At 52.5% G+C, this 13,708-nt stretch overlaps 1 protein-coding gene across 1 annotated transcript; it reads right to left on the minus strand.

The window, feature by feature from the left end:
* Window positions 1-6,774: 6,774 nt before the first annotated feature.
* Window positions 6,775-9,453, minus strand: LOC128081407 (protocadherin beta-4-like). Its single transcript, XM_052684612.1, has one exon. It carries the CDS (start codon window positions 9,336-9,338, stop codon window positions 6,903-6,905), a length of 2,436 nt encoding a protein of 811 aa, XP_052540572.1. The 5' UTR covers window positions 9,339-9,453; the 3' UTR covers window positions 6,775-6,902.
* Window positions 9,454-13,708: the final 4,255 nt, after the last annotated feature.

The following is a 13,708-nucleotide window of genomic DNA, read 5'->3' on the forward strand; positions in this document are numbered from 1 at the left end:
ATGTGACTCCCATTTACAAGAAGGGCCGTAAGGAGGAGCCAGGGAACTACAGGCCTGACAGCCTGACTTCAGTACCAGAGAAAGTTATGGAGCAAATCATCTTGGGTGAGATCACACGGCACGTGTGAGGCATCCAGGGGATCAGGCCCAGCCAGCACCAGTTCATGAAATGCAGGTTGTGCTTGACCAACCTCTTCTCCTTCTAGGACTGCATGATCAGACTGGTAGATGTAGGTAGGAAGGCTGTTGATGTACTCTACCTAGGCTTCAGCAAAGCCTTTGACACGGTCTCTCACAGCATTCTTCTGGGGAAACTGGCTGCCTGTGGCCTGGACAGGCATTCCTTTCTTTCAGTAAGGAACTGGCTAGAGGGCTGTGCCCATCAGTACTAATTAATGGAGCAAAGACCAGCTGGTGACCCATTACAAGTGGCTTCCCCCAGAGGTCAGTACTGGGGCCCATCTTGTTTAATATAATTGATGACCTAGATGAGGAGCACTGAGTGCACCCTCAAAAAGTTTGCAGATGACAACAAGTTGGGGGGTGGTGTTGATCTTCCTGAGGGTAGGGAGGCCCTTCAGCGGGATCTTGATTAGCTGGAACGCTGGGATGAGATGAATGGGATGAGGTTCAACAAGACGCAGTGCCGGATCCTGCACTTTGGCCCCAGTAACCACATGCAGTGGGTTAGGCTTAGTCCTGAATGGCTGCATGACTGTGAAGAGGAAAGGGACCTGGGCGTGTTGGTTGATGCTTGGCTGAACAGGAGCCCACAGTGTGCCCAGGGGGCCAAGAGGGCCAACAGCATCCTGGCCTGCATTAGAAACAGTGTGGCCAGGAGGAACAGGGAGGTGATCATCCCTCTGTACTCAGCACTAGGGTCGCCACCCCTGGACTACTGTGTTCAGTTTTGGGCCCCTCACGACAGGAAAGACATTGAGGCCCTGGAGCGTGTCCAGAGAAGGGCAACAAAACTGATGAGGGGTCTGGAGCACAAACCTTATGAGGAATGGCTGAGGGAGCTGGGATTGTTCAGTCTGGAGAAGAGGAGGCTCAGGGAAGACTTCATTGCACTGTACAACTTTCAACGGAGGTTGAGATGAGGAGGGTTTTGGCCTCTTTTCCCAGGCAACAAACAAGGAAATGGCCACAAGTTGTAACAGAGGAGGTTTAAGTTTGGCATAAAGAAGAACTTTTTCTCTCAGAGAGCAGTCAGGCACTGGAATGGATGCCCAGGGAGGTGGTGGAGCCGCCGTCCCTGGCAGTGTTCAAGAGGTGACTGGATGAGGAGCTGCGAGATCTGGTTTAGAGCTTCTGGTAGCAGTGGTGATGGGAGGGTGGTTGGATGGGATGATCTTGCAGGTCCTTTCCAAACTTGTGATTCTGTGATCTTGTCTTAGTTGACCTTCATGAGGTTGGCATGGGACCACCTCTTCAGCCTGACCAGGTTCCTCTGGATGGCATCCCTTCCCTCTAGCATGTCAACTGCACCACTCAGCTCTGTGGCATCTGCAATTCTGCTCAGCGTGCACTCAGTTCCACTGGCCATGTCACCTCCAAAGATGTTAAAGAACACCACTCCCAGCAGTGAGCCCTGAGGACAGACACACATCAACGGCCTCCACCTGGACATCGCAGTATTGACTACAACTGAGTGCGACCATCCAGCCAATTCCTTGAGCACCGAGCGCTCTGTCCATCAAATCCATGTTTTGTTCAATTTGGTGACCAGATGTCATGCACAACCTTATCAAACCTTTCACAAGTCCACCTGGATGACATCAGCTGCTCTTCATTCATCCACTGATGCTATAATTTCATCATAAAAGGTCACCAGGTTGCCATACATGACTTGTCCTTGGCGAAGCCATGTTGGTTACCACCAATCACCTCCTCTGTTGTCCATGTGCCTCAGAAGGGACTTCAGGATGATCTGCTTCATGATCTTGAAAGGCACACAGGTGAGACTGAATGGCCTTCAGATCCCTGCATCTTCTCATTTTTCCCTTCTTGAAAAGGGGGATTATATTTCAATTTTCCAATCAGTGAGAACTTCACCAGACTGCCATGACGCTTCAAATATGATGGATAGAGCCTTGGCAACTTGGTCTGCCTCAGAACCCGTGAACGGATCTCCTTGGATCCCATGCCCTTGTGCATCTGCAGCTTCTTCAAAAGGTCACCAACCTGATCTTCACTGACTGCAGGCACATCTTCCTTCTCCCAGTTCTTACCTTTGCTTTCTGCAGCTTGGGCCGTGCAGCTGGAGCCCTGCCTGGGGAAGACTTTCACAATCCCCAGCTCACCACACAGAAATATCTCTCAATTCACCATCAGCCTTTACTCATGTCATTACTTATGGGCAGTACGTACACTTGTCAACTATTGCTTTCAAGGAAGAAACATTCAATCCAAAATTCCTGATGAAGACATCAAGATCTCCGTAAGAATTGCATCCACTACCACCAAACCATTCTGATGCATTGCTGTCACCAAGAAAAGATCAAATATCCCACTGGTTTCAGGTCTTTGTTCCTCCCTTTTCAGAAGCTCTACAAAAAAAATACTAAAAATTTTGATGTTTTATTTCTTACATAACAACGATTCTGCATAATCTACCAGGGCAGCCCTGAAAGTAATGCCTCCTTATTTACTGCATTGGACCAACTTCTCCAAGGCTGATGCTGGAGGTATGGCAGCAGAGGCTAAGTGGTCCCACCAATATGCCATTGTGGATTTTGGTGCCAAGTGATGGATGGCAGAACAATGGCAGTCTGACAAAACTGCTTCAGACATGTAAATGCATACGAAGTACGACTGAATTCCTCCATGCAGAAGCAATCATATCTGCTGACATTCATCAAGGCTTAATGAATGTTTATGGAGACCAAACTGTGGATGTGAGCACCACGAGGTGCTGGATGAAGTAATTCAGCAGTGGCAAGGTCAGTTGTACATTAATATGAGCGCAACACGCGGGCCCCCATTCAGTGAAAACACATCGCCTTTCCTGTGGCCCCTTCATGTGCTGGAAGGCCGTTATAAGATCCCCTCGCAGCATTTTTCTTCTCCAGACTGAAAAACCCCAGTTCTTTCAGCCAGTCCTCATAACAAAGCTGCTCCAGCCCCCTCATCATCTTCGTGCTCCTCTTCCAGACCTGCTCCAACAGCTCCATGGCCTTCTTGTGTAGCAGGCACCAGAACTGGACACAGTCCTCCAAGCGGGGTCTAAAGAGAGACAAGTAGAGGTCAGAATCACCACCCTCAGCATGCTGGCCAGGCTTCTCTTGATGCAGACTGGGAAAGCTTCGGCCTTCTGCACTGCAGAGCACATTGTCGCCCATCTTCAGCCTCTCAGCAAGCAACACCCCCAAATCCTTCTCCTCAGGGCTGCTCTCAAGCCGTTCCCTGCACAGCCTGTATTTCAGCTAGGGATTGCCTTGACCCAGGTGCAAACCTCTCACTTGCCTTGCTTGAACTTCATGAGGTTGCCCTGGGCCCACCTCTTCAGCCTGATCAGTCCCTCTGGATGGCAGCCCTTCCCTCTAGCAGGTCAGATGCAAACTCAGCTTGGTGTCATTTGCAAACTTGCTGAGGGCGCACTCAATTTCCTTGTCCAGGTCACCTCCAAAGATGTGAAATAGAAACAGTCTCTGCACTGACCCTTGAGGGCCGATGCACATCACCAGTCTCTACATGGACATTGTGACAATGACTGCAACACTCAGAGTGCAATCACGCAGACAATTCTCTATCCAGCAATCAAAACCCATCCATCAAATCCATGTTTTGTTCAATTTGGTGACCAGATGTCATGCACAACCTTATCAAACCTTTCACAAGTCCACCTGGATGACATCAGCTGCTCTTCATTCATCCACTGATGCTGTAATTTCATCATAAAAGGCTACCAGGTTTGCCATACATGACTTGCCCTTGGTGAAGCCATGTCAGTTACCACCAATCACCTCCTCTGTTGTCCATGTGCCTCAGAAGGGCCTTTAAGATGATCTGCTTCACAATCTTAGCAGGCACAGAGATGAGACGCAGTGGCCTTCAGATCCCTGCATCTCCATTTTTTCCCTTTGTGAAAATAGGAGTTATATTTCCAATTTTCCAATCAGTGAGAACTTCACCAGACTGCCATGACCCTTCAAATATGATGGATAGAGCCTTGGCAACTTGGTCTGCCTGAGAACCCATGGATGGATCTCATTGGGTCCCGTGCACTTCTACTCCTGCAGGTTCTTTAGATGATCACCAACCTGATCTTCACTGACTGCAGGCACATCTTCCTTCTCCCAGTTCTTACCTTTGCTTTCTGCAGCTTGGGCCGTGCAGCTGGAGCCCTGCCTGGGGAAGACTTTCACAATCCCCAGCTCACCACACAGAAATATCTCTCCATTCTCCATCACTGTTGAATCACGTCATTGCATTTTCAAACTATGAACATTTGAGAAGTACGGTTTTAAATTATAAAGCATTGAAAGAGTAAAATTTCATCAAAAAACTCGAATGAAGACATTGAGAACACAGGAAGAAATGCATCCATTCCCACCAACCCAGCCTGATGCATTGCTGTCACCAAAAAAAGGTCAAATATCCCACTGGATTCATTTTTTTGTTCCCCTTTATTTTTTTTAAGATACAAGAAAAATATTAAGAACTTTAACGTTTTCTTCCTTTCGTAATGACAATGATGTGCATTCTAAGGGATGCTCTGAAAGTAATGCCTGCCATTCTACTGTGGTGGCCCATGATATCCAAGGCGGATGTTGAAGGTTTGGCAGCAGAGGTTGAACCTTCCCACCAACATCCCATTCTCTTTGGGAACCACGTGACAGATGGATGCAGAGGGCAGTCTGATAAACTGACATCTGACATGGAAGTGCGTATGTGGCAACCAGGCAGCACTGACTTATGCCATGCAGAAACAATTGCACCCACTGAGATTCACCAACGCCTGCTGAAGGTTTATGGAGACCAGACAGCAGAGCTGAGCACCATGAGGTGGTGGGTGATGCGTTTAAACGTCAGCAACACAGGGTCACCTCCACTGCTGCAGATTATTATGAGCACAACATGCAGGCTCAGGTACACCACCGTTCAATATGCACAGATGTCACAGTGACTCTGTTTAAAAATAGCAATTTCCAGCTGTGAATCTGCACCATCCAACAGTGCGACAGTGTCTCTTTTGTCACTGGATATTACCATGGAAACAAAGAGCAGGCAATACTTTCAGAGCAATGTCTCTCTATGCAGCCTGCACCTTTCCTATTTACTCAGTGCAGCCCAGGCAAGCCACAACGCTGCACACCCACGTGTTGCGCTGTGTCCCAACACCACGAGTGCAGCTGTATTGCTGGCTGCTGCACTCAGCAATGACCCCGTTGAACAGCTGAGCTGCAGGAGAATGCATCAGAGTGGCTGGAAAAGAGCACAGCTGGATGGAGAGACATCATGACCAGGAGGCAAAACACACAGCACACACGGGGAGAAGCACAACGCTGCAAAGCAAGAAGGCAGTGCCTGCACCTCTTAAAACACAGGGCTCCAGAGCAGCACTCTCAGAACCTGCTGCACGTTTCTGTTCATCACCTTCCTTCAGAGAACATGCAGGGAAACCTTCCTTCTCACTCAGCGGTCTGGGAATGTGTGATGCCAACTGCAAACGCAGCTTCCCTCTGGAGCTCCATGCCATTGCACACAGCCCTTCCTTTCTCCACCCACTAAGACACCGGCTGGGCAGACTCACTGCTAATGAAGGGAACCCCAGAAAACTGCCCCACACACTGAGCCCCGCACCTCTGCACTTCTGCATCCCCACACGGATAAGCATGGCCCAAATGATCACCCAGCACAAGGGACAAGAAAGGAGCTGGGCACCGGGCAAAGAACCCCACTACAGAGGCAATCCCGAAACACACAGAACACATCAGAATCCTGTCTTTACATGGCACGTATAAAACAGGCACTGTGTTGTTGCTGCAGCTTAAAGGAGTAGAAGGAACACGAGGCATTCTAGACAAACACAAACAACCCAGCCCTCAGAAGCTCTCTCACACACTCAGATGCTGCCCACTACACTTCCAGGGGATCGTCAGCCATGCCAGCTCTGCCCCAGCTCTATCTGCTCTTGCTCCACCTCAAGTTACAATTACTGAAGCATTTATACAAAAGCACTTCTACACAAAAAGAACCTTTCACTGCAACAGACAGCACTGCACACTGATGGCATTCAACACAAACCAAAAACAAGTCACAGAGGGAAGTTGCATAATGGGGAATTATAACAGAAACCTTCTTACCCTCTTCATGATTTCCGCTAACGTCATAGAATGCAGCCCATGTGCACAAAGCAAAGCTGCAACTCCCTGTGCATCCAGTGAACGTGGCTGGAAGATTCAATAGAGCAGGACAAACGTATTTCCAGGCTGGAGCATTGGCAGGTCCCACTCTCCTCACTCAGTGGCGTGCCTGGAAACGCTTGCATGCAAGCCCTCATCAGCCACAGGAAGCCAACCATTGCAACTGATGAACTCTGCTCGCTTCACAGGTCGCACCAAATCCAGCCCTCACATCCTGCACGCTCTGTCCTCATCCAGCTGGCACATGGGCTGTCAGCAGAAACACACATTTCTGGGGACCTCTTGAAACACAGGGAATTTCTGTTGTGGCCAGAGCTAGAAGGCTGAGGGACTGAAACCTAGGGGAGACTCAGAAAGCACACACTCACTTTCCTGTTAATATCCACAGCTTCCATTACACTTATGTTCTTGTGGAATGGGAGGAAAACTACAAATGCAGATCTAAACAAGCAGACATGGAGATAACTATCAAAGCACAGAAGCCACACTAAACAAGCCTTGATGCTGCCTGAAGCGCAGACGCAGTGCTAATTACAAGCCGTGAAACTGTCCCACAGCCTGCATCCCGGGGCTCTCGACATCAGCATCCCCCACGGGGACAGGGACAGCAGGGAAATGCTCGGCATCGTCGCCGGCCACCCCCGTGCTGCAGCGCTGCGCCGGCAGGCTGGGCAGCACGGGCTTGAGGAACTGGAACTCGCTGCTGCCCGAGCCCGTGGTGAGGCTGAGCTCGTAGCAATAGGCGTGGGGCAGGGTGCCGGCAGCGGCCCCGTCAGCCACGCAGCTCGGCACGCCGCTGGGGCCGTACAGCACGTGCCCGCTACTCGGCTCCTTGCTCTTGCACGCCTTGCACGCCGCAAAGGCCGCCGCCGACACCAGGAACAGGAGCGAGACCAAGACCAAGGCGACGATCAAGGAGGCGGTGAGGGAGCCGTCGTCGTCGTGCGCGGCGGGGCTCTGCTGCGGCAGCTCAGCGTCCCGGGAGCCGTGCAGGAGGAGCACGCTGAGCGCCGCCGTGGCCGACAGCGGCGGCCGCCCGTTGTCCCGCACCAGCACGACCAGCTTCTGCTTCGCCGCGTCCCTCTCCGTCGGCGGCCTCCTCAGCCGCACCTCCCCGCTTTGGGCGCCCACGGCAAACAGCCCCGGCTCCGTGGCCCTCAGCAGCCGGTACGAAAGCCACGAGTTCTGCCCCGAGTCGGCGTCCACGGCCACCACTTTGCTCACCAGGTCCCCCGCTTCGGCCCACGCGGGCACCGGCTCGCTCCAAGCAGGGCCGCCGTCCTGCGCGCTGGGGTGCAGCACCAGCGGCGCGTTGTCGTTCTCGTCCACCACCAGCAGGCGGACGCCGACGCTGCTGCTCAGGGGAGGGGACCCCGCGTCCGCAGCGCTCACCACCACCTCCAGCTGCCTCAGCTGCTCGTAGTCCAGCGGCCGCAGCACGAACACGGCTCCGCTCTCGGAGTTCACGGACACGCACGAGCACGGCTCTCGCTCGGGCGGATCGGCCGCCACCAGCGAATAGCTCACCTTGCCGTTGGCTCCCGCGTCCGCGTCCCTTGCCTGCACGGCCCCGACCAGCAGCGCGGGGACGTTGTTCTCGTGCACGTACATGGTGTACGACGTCTGGTTGAACACGGGCGCGTTGTCATTCACGTCCGAGACGTCCACGGTGAACGTGTGGCTGCCGCTCAGACGAGGAGACCCTGCATCTGCGGCCGTGACAACCACCGTGTAACGTGCCGTTTGCTCCCGGTCCAACGCGCTCACGGTCACCAGCTCGTAGTAGTTCTTAAACGCCGGCCGCAGGGAGAACGACAGCTGTTCTGCCAGGGCACAGCTGATCTCCCCATTCACACCGGAATCCTTGTCGGTGACAGAGAAGAGGGCGACCACTGTCCCGGGTGCTGCATTCTCAGGGATCGGGCTGCTGAAGGAACTGACCACGATCTCTGGTGCGTTGTCGTTCACATCCACCACCTCCACCAACACTTTAGAGAGTGCTGACAGATCACCACCATCCACTGCCCGCACGCTGAGCTCGTGTTTCTGTGCAACTTCATAATCCAAAGGCTTCGTGGTACGGATTTCACCACTGCTGGGGTCAATGATGAATGCTGATTGGCTCTGGCCCACAGATTGGATGAACTCATAGGAAATGTCACCATTAATTCCCACATCTACATCAGTGGCCAACACTCTGACGACCACAGAGCCCTCAGGGACATTTTCTAAAATCTGTGCATTATACAGCTTCTGTGTGAAGATGGGAGCATTGTCATTTACATCCAGAACTGTGATGTGGATTTGGGTGGTTCCACTTCTCGGTGGAGAGCCACCATCCGTGGCAACGAGAGTGAAATCCATCTCTGGCTGCTCCTCTCTGTCCAGAGGCTGTTGTATAACAAGTTCAAGAACATTATCACTTCCACTTTGAGTCTGATAGGAGACAGTGAAGAACTCGTTCTCAGGAACGATGCTGTAAGCCTGGATGTCATTGCTGCCAATGTCCAGGTCCTGAGCTGCTGCCACAGGGAAACGGGAGCCCGGGTCGCTCTTTTCCAGAATCTTAAAGGTCAGCCGTTCGTCCGGGAAGACCGGCGAGTGGTCATTGATGTCCTCCACGGACACCTCAATGGGAAAGAACTGCAGCGGGTCGGCGAGCAGCAGCTCGAAGGCGAGCGTGCAGGTGCGGGAGCGTCCGCACAGCTCCTCCCGATCGAGCCGCTCGGCGAGCACGAGGCGGCCGCTGCCGCGCTCTAAGCCAAAGTGCTGCCGGCCGGCCGGCGAGGCGATGCGCGCCCGGCGAGCCCAGAGCTGCGCCGGGGCCAGCCCCGCGTCCTCCGCCACGTCGCCCACCGGCGAGCCGCTCTCGCCCTCCTCGGCCACGGAGTAGCGGATGGGCTCGCAGCGAACGCGCGCCACGCCCAGCAAAGCCCACACACACAGCACTTGCCTCGCAGCCGCCATGCCGGGCCGCCGGACACCCTCCGGCCGGCCGGGAAGCGCGCTCCTCCGCGGGAAGCGGCGCCCGGCAGCGGCGCGACGCGGCGCGGCGGGACGGACGGACGGACGGTGGGCCTCCCTCCCCGCTCGGCTCTCTCGCCGCCTCTCGCCGAGTAATGACCGAACCCGGAGCCTGGAGCCCGAAACCGCACGCTTGCCCGGCCCGGCGGCGGCTCACACGCACCTCACGGCAGCACGGACAACCGCTCGCCGCCGCTCTCCGCCGCCGCTCTCCGCCGCCGCTCTCCGCCGCCGCTCTCCGCCGCCGCTCTCCGCCGCCGCTCTCCGCCGCCGCTCTCCGCCGCCGCTCTCCGCCGCCGCTCTCCGCCGCCGCTCTCCGCCGCCGCTCTCCGCCGCCGCTCTCCGCCGCCTCCTCCCGGATGCGCTGCGCTGCGCTGTGCTGCGCTCGGCTCGGCCTCTCCCTCTCCCCGCCCCGCCCGCAGCCGCTCGGCGCCGCCTTGGCCACGAGCACCACCCTGCGGCCCGCGCCGGGACTGCTCCGGGGACGGGACGCGCTCCTGCTCGCGCCCTCTCGCCGCCACACGCAGCGGACAACGAAAGAAGAAAACACGCAGCGCAACGCAGCATCAGAATCTCGAAATATCCGTTGTCGTGTCTCTTCTAATAAAACCTTATCATACGTGGCATGACCGTATTTCATAAGAAGATTACTAAGACAGTTTGCAAAGACATTTGTTTCTGCAAAATGAGTATTTGGATTAATGAAATTATACCTTGTTACACTGTGGATGAGGATTGGAGCTGCTCATAGCTTAGTCTAAAAGCAAGCATGTCCTCCACTCTCCCATGTGTGCTTCCTGAGAAGGACATCCAGCTAGCCAGAACATCGGGAGCTGCTCTTCTCCCACTCCAGGCTTCCATCTGCCCCACACACTGCAGGCTCCATATGCTTGATGTGCTTGGCAGGATGGGTCACAGGAATCTCTGCCCCAAACCACTTATCAAACACACTTCATAGTGTTTCCACAGAGGTCCATACCATCCGTGGCCTAATGGATCCATGCCATCCATCCACTAATGAATTTGCCAACAGGTTAAAAGTAGGTAGCAGGGCATTGAAGTCTTAGGCAAAGGTGATCCTTGAAGAGCTTGGATCCTGAAACAGCAATGATGGAGTGGAGGAAGAACAGTTCATAGAACAGCCATGCATTCTGCTGTGTATCTTTGTCCACCACCACCATCTTGGACACCAGGTAGCCCATCTACACCTGCCACAGCTCACGATTGCCCATCACTGCACTGCTGTCAGGCAATGGTTGCAACAGAGTGGCCACGTTGTCATTCTTGTTCCACTCCATCAAGCACTGCAGCACTGAGATGCTCAGTAGTGGCAAGCCCCTGTCAGAAGCACGTATGGTCACTTCAGAGGTGCATGCCTCCTCATAGTCCAGAAGACACAACTTTCATGCAGTGTCACTCTTGGCATCCACCCACAGGAAGAGTTCACAACAGTGGCTGCTGGTGGTTTTGTCTCCAGTATGTACCTCACATGGGTGTTCTCAACCATGCTACTGTCCATAGCATCAAGATAGTCCAGGATCTTTCCCACAGGATTGTCTTTGCTTAACACTATGGTGTAAACAGTCAGAGAGAAAGTGTACACGTTGTCATTAATGTCCAGAGCCACAACAGCAGTATCTTCAATGCTGGGAGTGTGGGAGAACCCAGGTGGCTGGCCCACACTGTCATGTTGCGCTTTGACACCTCCTCCTGGTCCAGTGCTTCCAATGTCACCAGCACATATGCTTCACTGGCCAGCAGTGAAATGCTGAAGTGCTGAAATGCTCATCCAGCCGTTCACATCTTGTCCTGCCATTGTGCCCCAAGTCCTGGTCCTGCATGCTGAAGAACACCACCACTGTGTTCAGCAGAGTAAACTTGGAGAGGGTGTTGGTGTGGAAGGTTACTGCCACCTCAGGGACACTGTCATCCACATCCTCCACTCACACCTCTATCTTGCAGTGTATGGACAGTCAGTGCCCTGGATGTGCATCTCACATGTCTTTGTTTCTTCATAATCCAATGGCATTTGGGGTCTAATCTACCTCATCTCTGTATTTACTTCAAACATTAAAACAACTACCCTCTGAATTTGCACTATTGGCTATTTCTTCATCCATTCTTGAGTCTAAACCTTCAGCTGACATCAGCACTAGGGTATCCTAGGAGCTATTTTCAAATATTTGGACTTCACAGAGGTCTGGGTAAATGCTGGAATGTTGTCATTTATATCCAGAACTACCATGTGGATTAAGGCTGTGCCAGAGCATGGCGGATACCCACCATCCACAGCCATGATGCTGAAAACCACTTCTGCTCTTCCTGATCCAGAGCTGTGTCCAACACCAGCTCACTGTGTCTTCTGCCGTTACTCCGCCTGCAGGTGTAGATGTGGAAGCAGCGGTTTGAGCTGATGCTGCAATGCTGAACACTTGTTTTTCCTGCGTCTGGATCCTGAGAACTTTCCAGAAAAAATTCGAGTCTTCCAACATTGCCAATTTCTGGATTTTTTAAAAATTACTTCTTCATTTAAGAACACGGGAACATGATCATTAATTTGTGTGAGGCTTATCTCAGCTTGGAAGGACAGCAGTGAACCCTGCAGCAGCTCCTCAAAATGCACCAGGCAGGGCTTGGTCTGCCCACACAGCTCCACCCAATCAATCTGCTCTTGCACGGCAGCATGCAGGCTCAGCTGAAAGTATTCACCACAAAGGAACTTCTCTCTGCTTTTCTGGGTACAGAGTACCAGGTGTCTGCTCCCCCCTCTGAAAGCAAAGCAGCAGGATCACAGCCACCATTCTTTCTAAGAGTGATTCCACGCCCTTCTTCATCTCCATTTCATAGAACCATAGAATATCCTGAGTTGGAAGGAACCCATAAGAAACATCGAGTCCAACTCCTGGCTACCCCCAGCTAAACTTTTGGCAGCTCTGTGAGTCGACAGCATTCTTGCAGCCCCAAGAAGAGCAGGTTTCTGAAATAGACTGAGATTGCTCCCCTGGTTCACCATCTGTCAGGCCAGAAGCTCTCACAAAGGGGTTCAGGGCGGCATCTCTCTTGTCTCTCCAACCTCAGCACAATTTAAACAAGCCTTCTCCTGCCTCCTGCAAAGTCTCCCACCAAAGTCCTTTGATTTTCTCTGAATAAAATCCACTCCAAATGCTCCAATTTATCTCCTCTGGCAATATTTCCTTGGTGATGACTACGACAAGTCAAAACACTCACCTGAGGGATTTCCAAGTAGCTTTTATTACTTTTTAATTAGGTATTTCACTCTTGAAAATGTGTAACATGAAAGATCACATGAATTTATATTTCAAAGCCATTTGATAAAAGGGGAACAGAACGCTCCTTGACTTCCTATACTCTACAGCTCCTTAAATTTTTGTAAAGGCCTTAGCCCATTGTATGGTAAAAAAAAAAAAAAAAAAAAAAAAAAAAAAACCCACAAAAAACAACCAAAACCACAAAAAAACCACCCACAAATAGTATCTTTAATTCTCTGATTTATCACAGCATGGCTTGGGTTGGAAGGGACCACAAAGATCATGTAGTTCCAACCCCACAGCTGGGCAGAGTTGCCAACCATCAGATCAAGCACTAGAGCAGATTGCCCAGGGCCCCATCCAGCCTGGCCTTGACCACCCCCAGGGATGGGGGTATCCACAACCTCTCTGGGCAGCCTGTGCCAACACGTCCCTGCTCTCTCAGTGAAAAGCTTCCCCCTGACATCTCATCTAAATCTCCCCTTCTTCAGTCTAAAACCATTCCCTCTTGTTCTATCACCATCTTCCTGTGTAAAGGGTTGATTTCTCTTTCTGTATTATCTCCCTTTAAATACTGGAAGCTACTCTTTCCCTAACCAAAGAAGTTCTCAGCCTGTCTTTGTGGGAGAGAGGTGCTGCAGCTCTCTGACCATCCTGGTGGATCTCCTCTGGACTCTCTCCAATCTTTGCTGTGCTGTGCTGGGCCCCAGATCAGAGTGCCAGATAGGGCCTCACAAGGGCAGAGCAAAGAGGAACAGCCATTTCCCTCACTATGCTGGCAGCTCCTCTGTTGATGCAGCCCAGGATACCATCAGCCATCTGGGCTGTAGGTGTGCACTGGTGGCTCAAGTTATGTATATCATCCACCAGGACCCTTAAGTCCTTCTTGGCAGTGCTACTCAAAAGGAGTTCTTCTCTCAGTCTCTCAGCGTACGTATCTGGGATTGTCCCAACCCAAGTGCAACACCTTGCGTTTGCTTGAGTTGAACCTGATGAGGGTTATACAGGCCCACATTTGAGTTTGTCAAGGTCTCTTCAGATGAC

Source organism: Tympanuchus pallidicinctus, unplaced genomic scaffold (genome assembly GCF_026119805.1).
Source record: "Tympanuchus pallidicinctus isolate F22 unplaced genomic scaffold, pur_lepc_1.0 scaffold21, whole genome shotgun sequence".
Taxonomy (NCBI): Eukaryota; Metazoa; Chordata; class Aves; order Galliformes; family Phasianidae; genus Tympanuchus; species Tympanuchus pallidicinctus.